The 22,342-nt window shown below is 57.6% G+C and overlaps 3 protein-coding genes and 1 non-coding gene across 4 annotated transcripts in view; 1 reads left to right on the top strand and 3 right to left on the bottom strand.

Annotated features, from left to right (window-relative positions):
• Nucleotides 1–6,223: 6,223 nt before the first annotated feature.
• On the top strand, nucleotides 6,224–10,504 carry LOC102046524 (opsin 1, short wave sensitive). Its single transcript, XM_055711972.1, is given in 4 exon segments — nucleotides 6,224–6,343; nucleotides 7,886–8,444; nucleotides 9,015–9,292; nucleotides 9,951–10,504. Coding segments are annotated over 4 exon segments (1,080 nt in total). The 3' UTR covers nucleotides 10,074–10,504.
• Nucleotides 6,896–6,967, bottom strand: TRNAP-AGG (transfer RNA proline (anticodon AGG)). The gene has a single exon. It is a non-coding gene; the product is annotated as a tRNA-Pro (tRNA).
• Nucleotides 10,505–12,310: 1,806 nt separating the features above from the next.
• On the bottom strand, nucleotides 12,311–14,753 carry LOC129736236 (calumenin-like). Its single transcript, XM_055712466.1, has 4 exons — nucleotides 14,504–14,753; nucleotides 14,116–14,176; nucleotides 13,183–13,382; nucleotides 12,311–12,864 (listed from the first exon to the last, which is right to left on the bottom strand). Exons 1-4 carry the CDS (start codon nucleotides 14,630–14,632, stop codon nucleotides 12,760–12,762), a joined length of 495 nt encoding a protein of 164 aa, XP_055568441.1. The 5' UTR covers nucleotides 14,633–14,753; the 3' UTR covers nucleotides 12,311–12,759.
• A 1,525-nt stretch (nucleotides 14,754–16,278) lies between these two features.
• FLNC (filamin C) overlaps nucleotides 16,279–22,342 on the bottom strand; it is a 30,229-nt gene continuing 24,165 nt past the window's right edge. Inside the window, 8 exon segments of the mRNA XM_055712612.1 lie at nucleotides 16,279–16,478; nucleotides 16,859–17,074; nucleotides 17,337–17,555; nucleotides 18,048–18,224; nucleotides 18,656–18,785; nucleotides 19,140–19,255; nucleotides 19,497–19,634; nucleotides 19,987–20,256. Of these exon segments, the coding sequence (XP_055568587.1) occupies nucleotides 16,291–16,478; nucleotides 16,859–17,074; nucleotides 17,337–17,555; nucleotides 18,048–18,224; nucleotides 18,656–18,785; nucleotides 19,140–19,255; nucleotides 19,497–19,634; nucleotides 19,987–20,256 (1,454 nt within the window). The 3' untranslated portion in view covers nucleotides 16,279–16,290.

The following is a 22,342-nucleotide window of genomic DNA, read 5'->3' as shown; positions in this document are numbered from 1 at the left end:
CTGCTGATATCGTTTCTGTGAGAGGGGGGAGCTCTGAGAAGACCGCGATGGAATTAGACGCAGCAATTAAACTCTTAACTACCATCCTCCTTAAGAGAGGGGAGGGCGTTAAAGAGACAGAAGTGGAGACCTTAGTTCGCTGGGCACGAAAAAAGAGTAAGATCCCCGAGCCCGTGTTATTGTTTAGTATTGCGGAATGGAGAGAAGTGGGAAATTGCCTCTGGGATGCTACGATCGAGGGAGGCAAAGAAGGAAAAGAAGCTAAAGCGTTAGGAGCTACGTGGCAGTCGATAGTTAACACTCTGGAAACTATCAAGGCGGAAAAAAAAAGTAGCGGCGGCAGCCATAGAAGCGTTGGGGGGAGAGGTGGTAGAAAAGCCAACAGAGCAGAAGGGTGATTCACCTAAGCCTTCTCTCTTGGCTACATTTTTCAGAGTTGGGCATACTCGTCCTGTGAAGGGTATGTCCGCCCCTGCGTGTTCAACAGTGCTGGAGCTTTTAGATAAGACAGCGGACAAACCGAAAGCTCCTCCTCGGGAGCCTGCGGTAACTGAGCCGAACCCCGAAGAGGTGGCCGGGCCCCCCCGGAGGGCAGGGCAGCGAGTCCTGCTGCACCAATCACGTCAGGGCGGGCAGCAGCGCCGTGCGGTGATGTACCCCCTCGGCCTGGAACGTCATCGGACGGGTCTGAGGAGGAAGGCGGGGAGAAGCCTTGTGATAACAATACAGAGAAATCCTTACAGGAGGTAATAGATAAATTAAGAAACCTGGTAAAGCGAGTCAAAATGAACCTGCCTACTACTTCAATACCTGTAATTCCTCCAGTTAGCCCAACTACCCCACCGATGCTGAACTGGAGAAAGGATCCAATTCTACAGCGTTGGTCTGGTGTTATTCATGATGCTGTTTTGGAGGGTGATTGGCAGGTGACAAGCTCATTAGCTTGTCCAGTACTGATTAATAATCTTGATGCACATAAATGGGACATGATTTTTGGAAGGTTAATGATCAGATTTTAGCGATGGGAGTGTTGCAACCTGCTCTTCCACCTTTTATGATGATCCCTCAGATTTGGCAAATTGTTGTGATAGACTTGAAAGACTGTTTTTTTCACGATTCCCTTACACCCTGATGACGTACAAAGAGACTCACTAACGATGATTTGCAACCGTTCCGATCCTTGTTGCATGGCACCGAAGCCAACAGTCCTCGAACTTGTTCACCAGAGCAGCGGGCTGCCCTAGAAGTTGTGTCCCGCAAGATTCAGACTGGCTGGTGTGGTCGCCAAATGGCGAATCATCCGTTATCTTTTTTGGTTTGTAATGTTGCCACTTCACCTTTTGCCCTTATTTTGCAATGGCAAAAGAAAAAGGGGGAAAATACGGCGATCGTTTTAGAGTGGTTGTTTTTGCCATTGCAACCCAGACATCGTATTTTAAGTCGCCCTGAAGCAGTAGCAGCCTTGGTGAGAAAAGGAAGAGACAGGATGGTTGAAATTGATGGGACTGAACTGGCAGTTATCAGTATTCCAGTCCGTGGTGATGATTATGAGTGGCTTCTGAGACATTCAACAGCCATACAGGAAGCCTTGATGGGCTATACAGATGTTGTACACAACAACCGGCCAAAAGGACCTCTCTGGAAGACGTTAGAACATTATCAGTGGATTGTGAGACCGTTATGCTCAAAAAGACCAGTTGACGGGCCAACAGTGTTTACAGATGCAGGACGAAAGATGAAGAAGGCTGCGTGTGTTTGGCAATCCGATAATTAGTGGCAGAAACAAGTGATCACCGGTGAACCACGGGACAACCTTCAAACCTTAGAACTGAAAGCAGTGTATTGGGCAGTGGGAAGCTGGAACAATACACCTGTAAACATAGTATCAGACTCATTGTACGTAGTTGGTGTAGTACAGCGCATTGAAGATGCCTTGTTGAGAGAGACAAAGAACCAACATCTTGGTGAAATGTTTATACAACTGCATAGTACTCTTCGACAGAGAAAACATGAATTTTGTATTATGCATATTAGAAGTCATCAGTGGACCATTGGGTTGGGCGAAGGTAATGTTAGAGCTGATGAAGCAGTCAGCTGTCTGGCAATAACTCCTCCAACAAATAAGTTTGAAGAAGCTCGTAACAGCCACGAGATGTTTCATCAGAATGCAAAGTCTTTACATCGACAGTATCAAATACCCATAGCAGATGCAAAGGGTATTGTCCGCTCCTGTCCTCAATGTAGTCATCATGGACCTGGTTCAGGGGTGGGCACTAACCCAAAAGGTCTGAAGGCACTTCAGGTTTGGCAAATGGATGTAACACATGTACCTGACTTTGGGTAGCTTAAGTATGTGCATGTCACAATTGACACCTGTTCTCATTTTATATGGGCCACTGCACAAACCGGTGAAAAGGCATTATATGTGGAGAGACACTTAATGTCTTGTTTGGCTGTCATGGGAGCACCTGTAGAAATAAAGACAGACAATGGTCCAGCGTATAGTAGTCAACGAGTCACTAGGCTTATTGACAACTTGGGGAATTAAACACATTAAAGGGATTCCTCACTCCCCAACGGGGCAAGCAGTTGTTGAAAGGGCAAACCGTACCCTGAAGGATTATCTTCAGAGACAGAAAGTATCACAGGACATAGATGTAACTAGACGGTTGACTAAGGTGTTTACCTTAAACTGTCTCTCCCTTACGGAGGGTAGAGAGGGACCACCTGTTGTTATACATCACCAAACAGCGCGAGGGAACCAAACAACTACAGTTCCTGGTTTGAATGTTCTGTATAAAAATATGGCTTCAGGCATATGGGAAGGACCTAATCCGGTGTTATTTATCGGTAGAGGTTATTTTTGTATCTCCACAGATAAAGGACCTATATGGGTCCCTAGCAAGTTTGTGCGACCTGTATGTCAAGATCAGAAGACGGAAGAGAAGACTCAGAGCGAGCAGATGGAATAAACTGTCTATGTTGTAAGGGATGTAACCCACGGGTATTGTGCCAATGTATGCTCTGTGGGGTAAAACGGTTCTGTAAGCCAAAGCTTAAATGTAAATGGTGTAAAGAGTGTATGTGTTTGATTAGTAACCGGGCATGAAGCAAGGGAAAGCATACGACTAATGTAATACCGTGCTGATTGGAGACAGCATACATCATCAGAATCTGTGAAAGCACAGATTTGTGGGGTGGAATGTGAAAAAAAAAAAAAAAAAGGTGGAAATTGTAGGACTAAACATGTTTAAGTGGTGGACTTGGTTTACGGTCTTGAAGAATTTTTTACCCATTGGCCAAAGTATTTTTGACATCTTGCCTAGGACAAACATATGGGTGACATGCGCAAATATCATGGGAGTAACAGACTTTTGTTTAAGTCTGCAACAAGCAGACAACCCCTTTAGAACTTGTTTAATTGGTATTCCCCTGCAAGAGAATGAAACAAATTTTGATGGTTTTTGGAATGTTAAAACAGTGGATCTGACTTCCAGTCAGAATGGTACATGTATGAGTCCAAATGGGCAATATGTTTGGCCTTCTATGCGTAATGCAGCATGGCAGAAGACGGTTATTGAGAATTTAAATCAGCCCCATCATTTACCTTCACAGGAGTTAGACCTATTGGCTAGTGTTGTACCTGTTGAATATGTTAGTGTAACTGCAACCGGTATGGCAGACTGTACCCACATGTCATCACCACTTCAACCCGTGAATGACACTGGAGTAATTTGGTTTGGTGACCTGTGGCAGTTATGGCTTACACATCAAGGTGAACAGGGGTTTTATACAGGGTTTCAAAATCTAACCAGTTCATCTGTTTGGGGTGAATTGAAAACGGGGGGTTTCCATATAGATGTATCGGGGAGTTATCAGTTGCCACCGCGAGTCTTTCTGATATGTAGGGACAGAGCGTGGCCAGGGATTCCTTTGTATCCTGTCGGTGGACCATGTTATTTAGGGTGTTTGACTTTGCTCCACATATGAAAGACATTAAAAATGACTCAACAATCTCATAGATCACGGAGGGCACTGCACACCTTTGATGAAACATGTAATGACCGAGTCGATCTACAGTCTGTAACAGCAAATGTCCTAGCCTCCATACTTATGCCGGGGGCAATGGCTGCATTAGATGCTAAGAATATACGAAGGTTAGCGTGCTGGGGAGAGAAACAATTTAATCTTACATCGCAGATTTTAAGTTCATTATTGCTTGATGTATGTAGTGTTAGGCATGCTATGTTACAAAATAGAGCTGCAATAGATTTTTTCTTATTAGCACATGGACACAGTTGTGAGGATTTTGAAGGGATGTGTTGTATGAACCCTTCCGATCATTCTGTATCGATGCACAAGAAGTTGTCACGACTGCAGGGAAACATGAAGCATATTCTTGCTGATGATAATCCCTTCGATGAATGGTTGAGAGGATTGGGGATAACAGGTTGGTTAAAGACGTTATTGATGGAAGGAATACGCTTTGTTATAATCATTGTTGTAATGTTCTCAGGTTTTAGCTGTTTATTTTCTTGTGTGCAGAAAGGTTTAACATCTATTGTGAAACAGACATGGGTTGTCCAAAAAGAAAAAGGGGGATAGGTAGAGGGATTTTTAAAGGACCGAGGACATATGTTACCACTGTCTGGGTTGGACAACCCAGGCCTGTTTGTTGAAGCTGTCCTGGGAACAAGCAGTGGGAGAAAGAAAACAAGCTATGCACAAACAAGAAGCCAGGTGCAGAGCAAGCCCTGGGAACCTTGAAATCATCACACTCTCATCGGCACACTCTGGTCAGGCGCCTGCAGCATGCCCGTCAGGCGCCTGCAGCATGCCCACCAGTCAGCGACACGGACCCCACGTGGCCCAGAGACTTTTATCCAATCACCTGTGTGTAAAGTCGGGTGAGCGGTCAGTTTAAATTATAAATATGACCTGTTTGTTTAATGAAGTGAGCACGGCATGTAGCCATAATGGTGTGATTGTCGTGACTTGGCCGACTCTCCACGGGGAACCCTCTTTGGGGGAGTCCTTGAGGTCCATGGCTCTGCGGCTCTGCGGCTCTGCTGTGGGGCACCCTGTGACCTAGAACCCTCACGGGGCAGCTGTCTCCAGGGGTGGCTTTCTCTGTTTGCCCTGGCAACCACGTTCCCCCTTGCCAGGGTGACCCCGCCCTCCCACCCTGGGGGCCCCGCCCTCCCACCCTGGGGGCCCCGCCCACCCCCCCTGGGGGCCCCGCCCTCCCCGACGCCGGGGTTCCATGGGCGGGAGGGACTCAGGGGGAGCAGCGGCCCCCCCAGTGCCACTGTCCCATACCACCACCCCACAATCAGTGCCCCCAGCGCTCCTGCCCTGGGGTCCTTCCCCCCTACCCCCCGCTTCAGGATGCGTTGGGGGAGCGTTCGCTCTGCAGCCTACTGATGGCTCCAGAGGGCACGTAAGGGGGCAGTGCGGCAGGGGCTGGGGCCCGGCGGTGGGGGTGGTGGCAGCCAGACCTCCTGGGTCCCTGTGCTCCTCAGGACCCAGCCAGCCCCTGCTGTGGGGGAGGGGGGGTCAGCTTTCACAGCGGGAGGGGTCTGTATATGGGTCTTGTCTGATGGCTTGGGGAGGTTCCTGAACCAGGGAGAGTGATGACCTTATAGGTGACTGTCACACTGGGAATTGTATGGTGTGGTAGGGTACAGTATGGCGTGTATGGTACAGTCCATTATGGTGTGGTGTGGTGTGCTCCTGTATGGTATGGTACAGTACGTGACAGTACAGTGTGGTATGGTAGGGTAGGTATGGGACAGTATGGTATGGATGGTATGGGACGGGAGGGGATGGCACGGGATGATACAGTACGGTATGACCCAGCCCAGTATGGCACAGTATGGCCCAGCCCGGTACAGTATAGTACGACCTGCCCCCCCAGTACAGTACAGCACCACACAGCACGGCCTGACCCTGCACCATGCGGCACTGTGCGGAGCGGGTACGGCGTGGTGCGGTGCGGTGCTGTACGGTATGATAAACCCAGTCTGAGCCAGTACCGTATGGCCCAGTACGGTACCGTATGGTATAGACTGGCACGGTATGGTGGGACCTGACCTGGTACAGCCCAGTACAATCCGGAACAGCCTGGTGCGGGACAGTTTGGTACCATACAGTACAGTATGACCAGATTGGACCTGACCCAGTACAGCCCTGTATGACCCAGTACAGTACAGTACAGCCCGGTATGGCCCAGTACAGCCTGGTACAGTATAGTTTGGTACAGTATGGTATACAGTACAGCATGACCATATCTAACCTGACCCAGTACAGCCCCGTATGGCCCAGTACAGTACAGTACAGCCCGGTATGGCCCAGTACAGCCTGGTACAGTATAGTTTGGTACAGTATGGTATACAGTACAGCATGACCATATCTAACCTGACCCAGTACAGCCCCATATGGCCCAGTACAACCCAGTACAGCCCGGGCTGACACAGTACGGCCCCACTGGGGCCACGTCCCCTCCCTGTGTCCCCTCTCTGTCCCCATCCCCACCCCACGCCACGACCCATAAGGTGCCCCCGGTCACACACACGGATGGGCACCCCCCGATCTGTGCACCCCCCCACAAGCACGCAGATACCCTCAGAGGTGCACACACACCCCCAGGCACCCACGCAGAACAGACACCCACCCGCGCACCCCCCACTCTGCGTGGGTACCAGGGGCGTGCCCCCAGCCCGCTGTCCCTTCACCCCAGCCCGCCTTTATATGTGCCCCCAAGCCGGGAGGGGCCCGAGCACCCTTAATCCCCCCCTAAGCGGCTTGTGCTCATCCTTCCTGCCCCCACAGGAGGCCCCGCAATGGCGGGGGGAGGGGCCTAAAAAGCGGTGCAGGGGGGCAAGCAAAAGCGTTTGGGCTCGTCCGGGATTTGAACCCGGGACCTCTCGCACCCTAAGCGAGAATCATACCCCTAGACCAACGAGCCACCCGCCGCGCTCACTCCCCCCCCACTACTCACGCGTGGGTGGCGGCCAGCGCCGGTGGCCGGGGGGCTGCGATGGGGCGAGGGCACGGGGGGCAGCACTGGCTGGGCAGCCCACCGAATGAGCACAGCCCCACAACCATGCACCCCGCAGCCATGCATCCCCCCAACAATGCACCCCCAGCAGCGCACACCCCCACCATGCACGCACCCCACACAATGCACCCCCCAATGAACCCTCCACCCATGCAACCCCCTCCAAAAGTGCACACACCCTCCGCAATGTGCCCCCCTCAAAAGTGCACCCCCCAACAATGCACCCCCAGAAGTGCACTCCCCAACCATGCACCCCTCTGCAATGCACCCCCTAAAAGTGCACACACCCCAACAATGCACCCCCAGAAGTGCACTCCCCAACCATGCACCCCTCAGCAGTGCACACCCCCACAATGGACTCCAAAAGTGTAGCACCCCCAGCCCTGCACGCCTCTGCAGACCCCTCATCGGTGCACCCCCAGCACTGCACCCCCAAAGCACTGCCCTTCCCCTGAGATGCCCCCCTGGGGGACCCCAAACCTCCCCCCTGCACCAACCCAGGCCACACTGGGCTGGGACATCTCAGTGTCAACAGGACAAAGCTTGTGGTCCCCTCTGCATCCCTGGGGACCCCCCAACCCCAAGGTGGGCCGGGGAGGGGCCCTTATGTCCCCCCCAATCCCCCAGGAGCCCTGGCAATCGGCTCGGCCCAGCTTAGGGAGGCTAATTAGGGTCTCAGCCCAGATTAGCCCCCCTAATCCCCAAGTTTGCCCAAGGATGAAGCCTTGATCCCTCCCTCAGCTCTTAAGTGGCTTGGGGCTGGGCAGGGTATATCAGAAGGGGGAGGGCAGGGGACCACCATGTCCCCCCACACCCCCCCGCCAGCCTCATCACCATGTCGGGTGACAGGAGTTTTATCTCTTCAAGAATGCGTCCTCAGTGGGACCTTGGGATGGTCCCCAATATCACATTGCCCCGCTGTGGGCATTCTACCTGCAGACCGCCTTCATGGGCTTTGTCTTTTTGGTGGGCACCCCTCTCAACGCCATTGTCCTGGTGGTCACCGTCAAGTACAAGAAGCTGAGGCAACCTCTCAACTACATCTTGGTGAACATCTCCTTCAGCGGCTTCATCTCCTGCATCTTCAGTGTCTTCACTGTCTTTGTCTCCAGCTCCCAGGGTTATTTTGTATTTGGCAAACACATGTGTTCCTTGGAGGGCTTTGTGGGGGCCATCGGAGGTAGGTGGGGGATGCCACTGCAGTCTGGTGGGGCTGGAGGTAGGGCTGACCAGTCCTGGTAGGGCTGCAGGAGTTGGGGTGACCGCCATGGTCTGGTGGGGCTGGGGGAGTTGGGGTGATCACCGTGGTCTGGTGGGGTTATGTGTGGGGATGACCACCATGGTTTGCTGGGGCTGTGGGAGCTGGGGTGATCACCATGGTCTGGTGGGTCTGGAGGAGCTGGGGTGACCACTATGGTCTGGTCGGGCTGTGAGAGTTGGTGTGACCACCATGGTCTGCTGAGGTTGAAGGCACGGGGAGCATGGGGGCTGCGCACACTACGTGCTAGGGTGGGAGGATGGCAATGGGCTGGGGGGGGACGACAGGTGGGATTGAGGGAGGGAGGGAAGGAGGGAGGAAGGAGAGATGACTGAAGGGAGGGTGGGAAAGGGGGATGGAGAGCAGGAGAGACGGAGGGATGGGTGGGGGGATGGCAGGATGGAGAGATGGGGTGGAGGGTGGGCACGATGAAGGGAAGGAGAGAGAGGGATGGAGGATTGGCTGGAGGGATGGAGGGATGGAGAGATGGAGGGATGGCAAGATGGAGGGATGGAGGGGTGGAGGGATGGAGGGAGGAAGAAGAGATGGCCAAAGGGAGGGTGGGAGGGAGGGAAAGAGGGGTGGAGGGTCATCAGGATGGAGGATTGGCTGGAGGGACGTAGGGAAGGAGGGGTGGAAGTAGGAAGGGCTGCTTGTACAGAAGGCCAGGCAGGGGGGCAGGCAGGGGGACAGGAGGCCTGGCCAGGGCCCCTGACCCCCTCCTTCGGGCACAGGTGGCTGCACAGCAGCAGGAGTCGGCCACAACGCAGAAGGCAGAGCGGGAGGTGTCCCGCATGGTGGTGGTGATGGTGGGCTCCTTCTGCCTCTGCTACGTGCCCTACACGGCCCTGGCCATGTACATGGTGAACAACCGGAACCACGGCCTTGACCTGCGCCTGGTCACCATCCCTGCCTTCTTCTCCAAGAGCGCCTGCGTCTACAACCCCATCATCTACTGCTTCATGAACAAACAGGTGCCCCGGGGACACCTCAGGGCATGGGGGCACCAGGGCCATCCAGGGACATGTGGGGGCTGGGGACATCCAGGGGTGCTCAAGGACATCGGGGGACCAAAGATGTTCAGGGACACATGGGGACCAGGGTCATTCAGGGATGCACAGGGACAAGGCATGGCCATGGACCAGGGACTGGGCACCAAAGATGCTAGTGGGCTGGGGACATCCAGAGATGAGGGACACCTGGGGATGAGGACACACAGGGACTGAGGACACCTAGGAGCACCCAGACACACAGGGGTGCCCAAGAACACCCAGACACTGGGGACATCTCAGGGTGCCCAAGGACATTTGGGAACCAGGGACACATGGGGACCAGGGTCATCCAGGGATGCCCAGGGTCTAGGGACGATGATGGAGCAGGGACCAGGGACACCTGGTGCCAACGAACTGGGGACCCCCCAGGGATGGGGCACAATGGGGTATGAGGGACACCCAGGGACTGGGATGGACACCTGAGGACACTTGGCCATGCTCAGGGCCATCTCCAGGGCTGTGGGTACCATATCCGTGGGGACAGGAGACGGGGTCAGGGATGGGAAGACAGTCCTGGGGATGGGGACAGGGGACATGTGGGACTCCCCAGGCTGAGCTGGCTGCGTTCCCGTCACCACAGTTCCGCGCCTGCATCATGGAGACGGTCTGTGGGAAGCCCATGACAGATGAGTCTGACATCTCCAGCTCGGCCCAGAGGACGGAGGTCTTGTCCGTCTCCTCCAGCCAGGTCAGCCCCAGCTGAAGAGCCGCCAGCACCTGCCCCAGGCCCCTGGCTGTCCTCGCTATGGGGCTGGAGCTGCCCCAGGGTTCCAGGGCCACCCCCTCAGCCAGCCTAGAATGTAGGTGCCGAGTGGGACAATAAACCACCGCCACAGTCTGAAGACAATGCCGAGCCAGTCTACGTGTCGGTGGGGACGGATGGCTCAGCCCCACGGCACTGCAATCCCACAGCGATGCCACTGCAGGACCCCGCTCCTTGTCCTGCCCAGGACACACAAGCAGTGGTGGGGCAGGGGGGTGGAATGCTGCCCCTCCCCTCACCCATGGGGCTGGGGTGGTGCTGAACCCTCCATCCGTGGGGCTGAACTCCCATTCATGGGGCTAGTGTGGGGCTGAGCCCCCCCATCCGTGGGGCTGGCTCCCATCCATAGGGTCAGGGTGGTGCTGGGCTCCCATCCACAGGGTCAGGGTGGTGCTGGGCTCCCATCCGTGGGGCTGAGGCCCCACACTGCAGCAGTGGGGCAGCAGGGACAGGAGGGCAGGACTCAACCAGAACCCACGCACCCCCAGCCCCCCGAGGGCACAGGGTGCCGGGATTGGGGTGCAACTTGTGGGGCAGGGAGCGGGCCTGGCCGAGCCCCCTGGGACATGCCCATGGGGAGAGGGGAGCCGTGGTCTGGGGTTGCCCTGTGCTGGGGGAGGGATGCCGGGGGGGCCGCCAGGGCTGCGTCAGCCCTTCCCGGGAAACGTAAACACTTCCAAATTAAGTTATCCCCGTCCCGAGCGATCTGGGGGCTGATCCAGGCAGCGCCGTGCCACCGAGCAGGGCCACCCCCACCCCCCATCATATTTCTGGGGGTAAAACTGGAGCAATTCTGTTGCGAGGGCCGGGTGCCGCACAGCAAAGCCCCCAAACTGCCTTATGGGGTGAATGTAAACAGGTTTATTGAGCCACAGAATCCTCCGGCACGGCCGCCAAGCGCCGTTTACACCAGATTGATAAAAATGAAATCATCCCGAGAGGAGAAATACTGGAGGAATAAACACGGTGGGGCGGGGAGAGGGGGGGAACGCGGGGCGAACCCTGCGCCGGGAACCAAAATTAGTGTCTGAAGTTGTTAACGCCAAGGAGCCACGAGCTCCGAGTCCTTCTGGGTGGAGAAAGCAGAGCGTGCCGAAGCTGCCGAGGGCTTTGGTGTTGGGGGGAAGGAGCTGGGGATGTCGGTGACTCTTCCCCAGTGCTCCCCTTCGGCGCAGTCTGCGAGCGCCAAAGGCGCATTCACTGCACGGGTCTGGCATGGGATTATCCAATTACCCATTGAGTTATATCAAAAGCATTACTTTATGAGAGGTACATGAAATACGAGGAGTATATATACGTTATAGTCCGCGCTTTTAACCCTTGGAGACCGATTTTAGGGAGAAGCCGGGGTGTTTTTCCCACCTCGGTGCGCGTGGCTGGCACCAACCTCTGCCTGATGCCGCCAGAGCAGGATCCACGTTGCTGCGGGTTGGCCGAGCGTGCAGGGACGAGGTGAGCGGGCTGTGAGAGGGAATCGAGAGGTCCCTGGGCGAAGCAGCGAATGCACGGTTAAAAAGACCAAAAAAACTAAAAAAATATAATTATTAGTAATAAATCCAGAAAGAACAATGACATGCTACGGGTGCGACGGGAGCACAGCGAGCATCCCCCCGTGCCCAGCCAGGCGCTGGCCTCGCCATTCCTCCTTCGTGGCATTTTTGGGGTGATAAAAGGCACTTTGAGCGAGGCCCCAGGGCTGCAGAAGCGTGAAAGCAGTTTTGACAGAGAGGGAAACTATATCGGCTCGCGTTGCCATCAGTTTCACTGCACCGGTGTGGCTCTGGTGAATTAACAGGCTCGTTAATTGGGCTGGCGGAGGGAGCACCCGCGCCCGTTTCTGGATAAGGAGCACTGCAGCGCTCGCCTGACCGGGAGGCGACGCGGCAGGAGGACGGGCCAGGCTTTGCTGCCGTTTTAGGGGGTTTTTGCAAGTCCAGCTCTTCCCGGAGAGCCGGGAGAAGCACGGGCAGCTCGCAGGCAAGGGCTGCCTGCAAATCCTGCCAGAGGCGCGGAGCTGAGAGCACAGCTCCCCACGGGACAGATGAACCGTGTTTGGATTTGCAAAGCCCGGTCTAAAACAAGCATGACTCACCTCTGGTTTTATTTTTCCTTTTGGCCCTATTGTTCTCTGGCTTGTTCTAGGGTGGTGGGGGTTTTTTGTTGGTTTTTTTTAAAAAAAAATTTAATTTTAAAAGAGCAGAGCTGAGCACATACCAACAAATCAAGGGGGAGAGAGTGAGGCAGGGCAAGGGGGGAACCATTGCCGTTGCTCTACCCTTGTCAGGATACGTGTTTCTTCACTTCATGTGGAACCAAAACAAATACAAAAATAAACCAGAACTCGTTAAGACCATAAAATGTGAAAATGTGAAAATCTGAAAAAAAACTCCAACCAAAACAACCCACAAAGTGTTGTAATAAAAGAGTTGGTTTTCAGACCAGCGAGTCCCCATCCCTTTGGGAAGAAGGAAGAGGAGGGGAAAAAAAAAGGACGGGAAGAGATATTTTGTTTTGTTTCACCTCATCGCCTGAAATAACAGTCTCAGTAGCGAAAAATGTTTCTTACGATAATCCCAGAAACTGTAAAAAATAAATTATTTAAGAAACAGCTTTCTCTGTACAGCTCTTAAAATTCATCGTGTCGCACCAAGGCCTCCCCGAAGTCTGTGGCCTGACTCCCCACAAACAAGTCATACTTCTCCACGATCTCCTCTTTGGTCAGCTTGCCGTCCTGCGAGAGAGCAGAGACAGAAATTCCGATTATTTACCCCACGGCGGCTCCGTTCCTCTCCTCCCCAGCTCCAGCAAAGCCCACTTGACCCTCCAAGGGATGAAGTGTGCTGCCCCAGGAGGAGCCAAACCACTGTAGGAAGCGCGCGCTCAGGCAACTCTTAATTAGACAGCTTAATGAAGGCACGTGCCGAGCCGTTTCAAAGGGCGTCTGCATTATCCTTGGGGAAAGGAAATTCTCTGAGCTGTCAAGTCAGAGGCTGTGGGCCCAGCTCCAGCAGGGAATCGGGCAGGGGGAATATTCTCGGCAGGTTCCCACCTTGTTCTGGTCGGATTCGTAGACGAGGTGCCGTGCTTCTGCCTCAGCGTGGTCATAATCCGAAGGGAGGATCCAATCTTTGGTTTCCTCCTTGTCCATCCTGCCATCGCGGTTCTTGTCTCTGAACTCCACAAACTGTTCCCTCTCTGTCTTCACCCACTCGGGCTCATCAGCGTCCCCATCGTGGCTGTACATGTCACCTGGAAGGCATGGCACCCGGCTGCACACCCCCTCTGCCAGATCCCGTGCTGGTGGGACACACGTGCACGCCTCCCCCATCCCACAGGAGCATGGATTGCACCCGGTTAGACCCCAGGATTGGCGTGTGGGCTGCTGCTTCCAAGAGCATAACGACGAGACCCCCCTGTCCTCCTCTCAAGAGCTTGCCCTTTCCATCTTTGAGGACAGCTTTTACACTTATTTCCCTAAATTCCCACCCAAAATCTGACAGCGCTGCTTCAAATCAGTTTGGAGAAGCAGGCAGCATTTCTCCTGACATACTTTGGAGCCAGACGTGCTTCTCGCCGCCCCTCTCCCCCGCTGAAGCTTGCCATTTCAGATAAGGGGTGTTAAAAAGGGCAGCTGTTAGGTGTCCCACCGCTGCCAAGGGAGGAGGCAGGGCCAGGCAGCCCCCGCCGCGTTCAAGCGCGGACAATCCTGGAATGGGAGCAGATGCTCCCTTGCCTCGGAGGGCCTGGAAGCTGCTTGTCCCACCCTGAGCACCCAGGGCCTGTCACCGGTGAGGGATTTAACCCAGAAATCCCACAGCGAGGACGGAGGAGCAGGGCAGGTCTAAAGTTAGGAAGTTAAGAGAGATAATGAAATTCCAGGAGGAGGAGCAGGGATGAGAAAGCACATGCCAGCAGCTGCTCCTGCCAGACAGGGCAAGGAGGGGACACAAAGGGGACACGGCGTGAGGCACTCGTGTCTCACCTATGTACTCCTCCAAGTCAATGAAGCCGTCCCCATTCTTGTCGATGTCCTCCATGGTTTCCTGCAGGCAGGAGAGGATGGTTAGCTGGGCTCGGAGCAATTCTCCCCCACAGCAACCCCTTCACTGGGACTGATCCAGCCCCAGCAAGCATGAGGGTGCCATCTACACGTTCAAAAAAAACCCCAAAAGCCGGTTTGTGTGCTCCACACAGACAGGCCAATCCTCTCTGCCTCTGGCCATCCCTGACCCACATCTGCTTGATCTGCTCGAGGCCACCCCACTGCAGGACTGCTACTGGTGAACAGCCTGATTTCCAGCCCTCTCCACCTCCTTCTTTGCCATAAGCACCACTGTCTCACGCAAGATCACCAGCTGCAGCGGACCCACCTGCACAACTATATCTTTCATGTAATCGTACTCTTCGGGGTGCAGAAAGGCGGTGAACTCTTCCTTGGTGGCAGTCAAGTCTCCATCCTTGTCAGCCATCTTGAAGCGCCGTTCATCTCGCACCATCATTTGCTTATAATTAAACCCGTCGTCGGGGTCCGGGTCATCTGGGCAGAAAAAAAGAGGCAGCGCCCCGGGTCAGCTCGGGCCGGGGGGGAGATGCCCCATGGTCACCACCAACCCAGCCCAACCTCAACCTCTTCAACCCAACCTCAGCCTTCCAACACTTCACCACAGCAGCCTGAATTTTAGGTATCTGTGGCCATCGTGCCTCTCCCGCACCGATTCTGCCAGGAGGAAGAGGAGGAGCTGCCAGTGGCCGTGGGATATCACTGTTCCCAGAGAAGATGCCCCCAGGAGTCAGGGATCAGGGGTTTTTTGGCTGGCGCAGGCCCGAAGGCTCAGCCCAAGCTATTTCTGGAGGAGAATGTGTAAGGGGATATTGGTCCCCGCTGCCGGGGCGGCTTCAAAGCCAGCAAAACATCACGCAGTGCCCGCCGCAGTGGGAATATCTGGGCACATATGGCCACTAGATACAGCTATGCCAACAGCTATAGATCAGCTTTGGGATACCAAAGTCAGCTTTGTTTGTCAGCCTATAGAAAAATATCAATAGAGGAGGACGTAGCTGAATCCTTGTGGGGTCAAGTTAAGCAAGAGCCAGGCCTGGTCTAAAAAAAGGCTCCCTCCCTTCTCTGTTTACATCCAGGACAAAAGGCAGCGGATTAAGCAGCTTTTTGCGCCGTCGCGCAGGACACGCCCCCTCCTTTAGCCCCGCCTACCATCGCCCGGGCAGCTGCGCTGTCGCCCCGCCCAAGCCGTGCCTTCGAGCTCCGCCCCTGCCCCGCTGGCCCCGCCCCGCCCCATGGCCCCGCCCCGCCGCTCTGGCCCCACCCCCGCGCTTGGTGCGGCCGCGCGTCGCGCATGCGCAGCACGCCGTGCAGTGAGGGAGCGTGGGGCCCCGGCATAGCGCCCCCGGAGCTCCTGGTGCCGGTGTCCTGCTCTGGACCCACTCCCCGCCCAGGACTCCCCCTCCGGGCCCCAGTATCCTGCCCTAGACCCCCCCGGGGCCCCAGTATCCTGCCCCAGACTCCTTCAGGATTCCCCTGGACCCTGGTGTCCTGGCAAGGACCCCACCGCAGACCCTCGTATCCTGCCCCAGGCCCCCACCCCACCCCCAGTATCCTGCCTCAGACCTCCCTAGGATCCCCATTATCCTGACCTAGACCCCTCCCCAGACTCCCCCATCCTATCTCAGGATCCCTGTTACTCTGCCCGGGACTCCCCCAGGCCCCCGCCGGACCCGATGTCCTGCCTTGGGCCCTCGCCTGGAGCCGATGCCCTGCCCCAGACTCCCCCTGGACTGCAGCACCCTGTCCTAGGCACCCCATCTCACCCCAGCACCTTGGGTTCCTGCCCTGCACCACCCCCAGACCCTGGTGTCCTGCCATGGACCCCACAGACCCTGATAACCTGCCCCTGGGCCCCCTCTGGACCCCAGCATCCTACCCTGGAGTCCCCGCAGATGCTGATGCATGGCCCCAGACTCACATGGTCACCAGTATCCTGCCCCAGGCCCCCCATCCCCTCCCCCCAGGACCCTCCAGTGATCACAGCACTCTTGAGTCTTGCAGTGCTTTATTGATAGGTCCAAACCTTTTTGGGCCCTGCCAGAACCCCCCAGACCCCCCCACCCCCCACCCCCCCACCCCGTGGGTGCTGGGAGGTCAGGGGACGGTGACACGGTAGGGGCTGCCGGGGACATTGTCATCGCCCCAGCGCAGGATGAGGACATAGTCCCCCTTCTCCTTGACTGTGTAGGTGACGTTGTAGATCCGGTTGCCCATGTGCTTGACATAGACCTCCTCGCAGGGGGTCTTGGGGCCGTGGACCCCCACCATCAGCATGTTGGTACCTGGGGGGTCCAGCACTGGGTCCTCACTCTGCTCATGAGACCCCAGACGTCCCTGCTGGACCCTCACCTCAGGCTTGTTGCCTTGCCCAGCAGACACTGGACCCCCCCACCAGACCTGAGACCCCCCTCGCCAGACCCTGGACACCCTCCCTAACCCACAACATCCCCCTGGGACCCCTGACCACCTTGGACCCCCCCCAGACCCACCACATCTCCCACTAGCCCCTGGACTCCCCCACTGGACCTTCCCCTGACCTACTGTGTCCCCTGCCAGACCCCAGACCCATCCCAGACATCACCCCCAGAACACCCCAAGACTCTATTCACCCAGCACCTCCCACCCAGCACCTCAGGACCCGCCCCAGGCCCACCCCACGCACCGGCCTTGCTGCAGTCGACGGTGAAGTGGTTCTTCTGGCCAAGGAAGGCGGTGGCCAGCCCAGGCCCCCGTGCCACCACCTTCCCCGCGTCCGAAGAGAACTTGGGGAGACCCCCAAAAGTGGGGGGCCCCCGCGATGCTGTCCCTCCCCGTGTCATTGTCTCCACCAGCACCGTTGACGTCTCGTGCAGGCTGTGTCCTCCCGAGAGACGCGGGCCTGGGGGTGCAGGGATGCCATCAGCCCACCCCTGGGGACACCCCCAGCCTGTCACCCCACTCTGGGGACTCCCTGCAGGCTCCCCAATATGTCACCCCAGGGACTCCCTACCACGTCACCCTGGGGCCCCTCTGTGACATGACCCTGGGGACCTCCAATCACGCCACCCTGGTGACCACCCCATCATGTCACCCTGGGGCCCCCCTGTCACACCACCCTGGAGACGCCCTGTCACCCATCACCACCCCCCCCCCATCATTACCGGTGACCTTGGCCTTGAAGGGGCTGCCGACAATGTGGTGGGGGCCACCGTACTTGATGGAGATGAGGTAGTTGCCAGGGGCCATGGGGGTGTAGGTGACGCGGTGGCCCTCGGCACACTCCACGCAGTCCAGCTTCACCTTGGAGGGGCCATCAATGGTGACGGCCAGCGCGCCCGCCCCGGCGTTGGCCGTCTTCACCAGGAACTCCGAGCACACACCTGCACCAGGTGGGTCAGGTGCTGGCACCACACCGTGGCAGTCCCCACTTGCCACCACCCTATAGGCTTGGCTGTGTCCCTGTTGTCATCACCCCAAGGTATGGCTCCATACCACAGACACGTCCCATTGCCACCAGACCATGCCGTGGCCCCATACCATGCCCGTGTCCCTGTTGCCACCACCTTGTAGGCATGGCCATATCATCACCACCCTCTGACGGCCACGGTATTGACAATGGCCATTGTCACCATCCCACAGATACATACCTATGGCCATGTCCTATTGCCACCACCTTGGAACCATGTCCCCATTACCACAGCCATGTCCCTATTGCCACCACCCCACGGGCATTGGCTGTGCCACCACCCCGTAGCCATGTCTCCAGTACTACAGCCGCATCTCCACCACCACCCTCCCATGGCCACGGTATTGACCACGGCCACGTCCTCATTGCCACTGCCCTGAGCCAGGTCCCCAGCAAGCGGTGTCACCTGTGAGGCCGCCCTCGAGTCCGGGGCCGTAGGCAGTGACGAGCCCAGGGTCACCAGCCTGGCTCTGCTCGCCCACCCGGATGTTGAAGGGGCTGCCGGGCACGTGGCGCCCGTTGAAGCGCAGGTCGATGGAGTGCACCCCGTTCTCCCGTGGCAGGAACCCGATGGCGTACTTATCTGGGGGTGGCACCATGTCACTGACCACCCCGACACTGCAGGTCCGTGTCCCTGCATTCCTGTATCCCAATCTCTCCACACCCCCTGTGTCCCCACCCTCCATGACCACATGTTCCCATGTCCCCATGTCCCTGCCTCCCTGTGTCCCTGCACTCCCCGTGTCCATGTCCCCGCACCCTCTGTATCCATGTCCTTGTGTTCCCCCACCCCCAGGTTCCCAGGTTCCTGCATCCCTGTGCCTCTGCAACCCCCATGTCCCTGTCCCTGTGTTCCCACGCCGCGACATTCCCATGTCCCTGTATCCCCATGCCCCATGCCCCACGTCCCTGTGTCCTCAAGTCCCATGTTCCCATGTCCCTGTGTCACAATGTCCCCATGTCCCCGTGTCCTCAAGTCCCATGTCCCCAGGTCCCTGTGTCCCTGTGTCCTACCGCTGTCCAGCTCGGAGACGTAGCACTCCTCAACAACGCCAGCAGGCGTGTGCACCTTGGCATCGATGACACCGCGTGCCCCGTTCAGTTGCACCGCGAAGGATGCCGGCTGGTTCACTGTCACAGTCTCCTGCAGGGACACAGCACTGGCACTGACCCCCAGGGAGCGAGAGGGGGAGGGGGAGGCGGGGCATGGGGTCAGTATGGGGGACACCAGTGGTGGCAACAAGGGTGGCATGGGGCGAGGGTTCCGAGGGTGCCACATGGGCACAATGTGGCCTGGGGTGACACGGGGCACCCAGGGATCACACGGGGCACAGGGGTGGCACAGGGTCGGTGTGAGGGGCACAGGCTGGCACCACAGGGGTCCCAAGGGTGCCACATGGGCACAAGGTGGCCCAGGAGTGACCTGGGGGATGCCTGGGGAGCCCAGGGGTGCAGGGTGACACGGGGGGTGAGTGGGTATCCCCATGTCCCTGGGCACCTGAAGGCTGGTGACAGTGAGGCGCCGGGCGTCATCGGAGTGGGAGGCGACGGGCACCACGAAGGGGCTGTCGGGGATGTGCTCCTCGTTGAACTTGATGGAGACCTCGTAGTCACCTAGGGACACACGGGCAGCCTCACACAGGGACACCGCACACAGGGACACCCTCCCTTGGGGATACCTTTGCATAGGCACACCATACGCAGGGACACCCACACACAGGGACACCCTTGCACGTGGGTCCCACCTTGCACGAGGGTCCTGCTCCCCCAGCACGGTGCACAGCCCTGGCAGGGAGTGGGCGTGTTCCCCGGGGGGGTTGGGTGTTTGGGGAGTGGGGGGCACCCCCAGACCCACCGGGCTCTTGGACGAGGTAGGAGACGCCGCAGGATCCATCCTTGCGGTCCTCAAAGGCGATCTCGGCCTTGCTGGGCCCCTCCACGGCAATGGAGAGGCCCCCGGCCCCCGCCTCCCGCGTCCAGATGCTGAACTCAGCTGGGGAGGACACGGACCCATGGGTGCCCCTGTCTTCCTCTGGCACCCCATGGCCAGCACCACTCCCACCTGCCATGCCCTCATGGCCCTGCACCCACATCCCCCCCAAATGCACCCATACCCCCACAAGTGCACCCCTAACCCCCACCCATAGCACCCACACCCACTGCACCCTCCCATAGCACCTGCATCCTCCCAGCTACACCCTCATCCCCCCAGACCCATACCCCCATTGCACCCACACCCCCCAGACTGCACCCATACCCCTGCCAAGTGCATCCACCCCACCTCTCACTGTATCACCCCCATCCCCCCCAGCTGCACCCTGGGTACCCCCCCTGCCCTCTCGTACCTGGCACGCCAGCCACGCCGCGCTGGAGGCCAGTGCCCCCTGCCCGCACCTTGTGGGCACCCCCCTCGCCCAGGGGCCCAACGGTGAACTGGAAGGGGCTGCCGGGCACGTGCTGCCCACGGTACTTGACGCTGACGGTGTGGGGACCCATCTCCTGGGGCACGAAGCGGACGCTGTACACCCCTGCGCCTCCTGCCAGCACCTCCGCCTCAAACCGCTGCCCCGATGGGCTCAGCACCTGCGCTGCCAGCTCCTGTGGAGACGTCTCACCTGTGGGGACACCAGGACACCCCATCACCCCCGTGAGCCTCAGCACCACGTAGCCAGGGCACCATGGCATCTTAGCATCCTACCACCTTGGCACCATGGCACCCCAGCAGCTGCTCCAGCAGCCCAGTACTGTGTAGCCATGGCACCATGGCATGCCATTACCCTGCCACTGTGGCACCCTGGCACCATGGCACCCCATCTCCCTACCACCCCAGCACCATGTAGCCATGGCACGCTGGCACCCCATCTCTCCATCACCATGGCACTAGGACATCATGGCAATTTATCACCCCATCACCATGGCACTAGGCCATCCCAGCACCAGGGCACACTTGCACCCCATCACCCTGGCACCATGGCACATCAGCACCCTGGCACCTCATCACCCCAACCACCCCAGCACCCACTGGGGAGCCCCCTGCCACCCCAACACCCGCCATGGCCTGCATGCGCACCCTTGCTGGGTGCAATCCTCCCCGGGGAGTGCGCACCCTCATGCAAAGGACACACAGGGCCTTGCAAGCGTGTGCACCCATCTGCACACTTGCATGTGCACACACACCTGTGAGTTTGCGTGCTTGTGCTAAGGGCATGCCCACCCCTGTAAGTGTGCACCCTCAGGCAAAGGACATGTGTGCACATGCGTGCACATGCTTGTAAGCACATGCATGCACACCTCCATGAGTGTGCACACCCACCTGTGCACATTTTTGCAGCATGTGCACACATGCACATGCTTGCAAACATGTGCATGCCTGCCACAGATCTGTGAGTTTGCACACTTGTGGTAAGGGCATGCACACACCTGTGAGCACAATGCTGCCTGCTTGTGCACCCTCGTGTAAAGGATGTGTGTGCACTTGGAAGCATGTGCACGCATCTGCATGCTTGCCATCACACAGACACATGCATGCGTGCCTGTGAGTTTGCACAATTACACTAAGGGCATGCACACTCCCGTGAGTGTGTATACTCGCTTGTGTGTCTTGTGCAAAGGGCTGCACTCCGTGAAGGGCCAGCATTGTCCCCCCAACCTCCATGCATGTCCCTATGTGAGGGGCGCAGACCCTCTCTTGTGAGCACAGCAGCTGGTGCCTGGTCACCGCGCATGTGCAAGGCAGCCTTGTGCGTGTGAGTGTGTCCCCAGAGCTCCTGGGACACAGGCATGTGTCCTGGCCTCGTGCCAGGGGCACAGGCAACCTGGTGTGGGAGGGGGCCATGCTGGCCCCTGGTGTGAGCACACAGCCCCTGTGCAAGGTCACACAGCTCCCGTGAGATACACAGCCCCTGTGCAAGCACACAGCCTCTCCAGTGAGTGCCAGCCTCGTGCAAGAACACTCCCATGTGCAAGTGTGTCCAGCCCTTGTGCAAGTGTGCTGCCCTGCAAGCACACGGTACCTGTGCAAGCACACTCGCATGCCCCAGTGCACCAAGCCACCGTGCAAGCACAGCTGTAGTGCAAACACATCCCGCTGCATGTGCACAGTGCCCCTGCAAACACACTCCCTGTGCCAGTGCCCCCAGCCCTCGTGCCAGCACAGCACCCCTGCAAGACCACTCCCTTGCCCCAGCACACCCAGCCCTCGTGCAAGCACACTGCCCGGCATGCACAGCACCCACACAAAGACACTCTGATGCACCAGTGCACCAAGCCCTCGTGCAAGCACACTCCCATGTCCAACTGCACCCACTCTGGTGCAAGCCCACTCCCCTGCATGCACAGCCCCCATGCAAGCACAAAACCCTGCGTGTGCACAGCGCCTGTGCAAGCCTGCTCCCTTGCCCCAGTGCACCCAGCCCTTGTGCAAACACACTCTCACATCCAGCTGTACCCAACACTTGTGTAAGCCCACTCCTGTGCAAGCCCAGCTGCGGTGCCAGCACGGTCCCCTGCATGTGCACCATGCATGTGCAAGCACGGTCCCCTGCAAGCACACTCCCTGTGCAAGTGCAGCCAGCCCTCGTGCCAGCACAGCATGCATGAAAGCTGCTCCCTTGCACCAACTGCCCCCAGCCATGGTGCAAGCACACTGCCCTGCACGCACAGCCCCTGTGCAAGCACAACTCCCACCCCACGCAGGTCCCC

This window comes from Falco cherrug, chromosome 5 (assembly GCF_023634085.1).
Source record: "Falco cherrug isolate bFalChe1 chromosome 5, bFalChe1.pri, whole genome shotgun sequence".
NCBI classification, from domain to species: Eukaryota; Metazoa; Chordata; class Aves; order Falconiformes; family Falconidae; genus Falco; species Falco cherrug.
The sequence above is the reverse complement of the archived record's forward strand: the minus strand, read 5'-3'. Positions and strand labels throughout refer to the sequence as shown.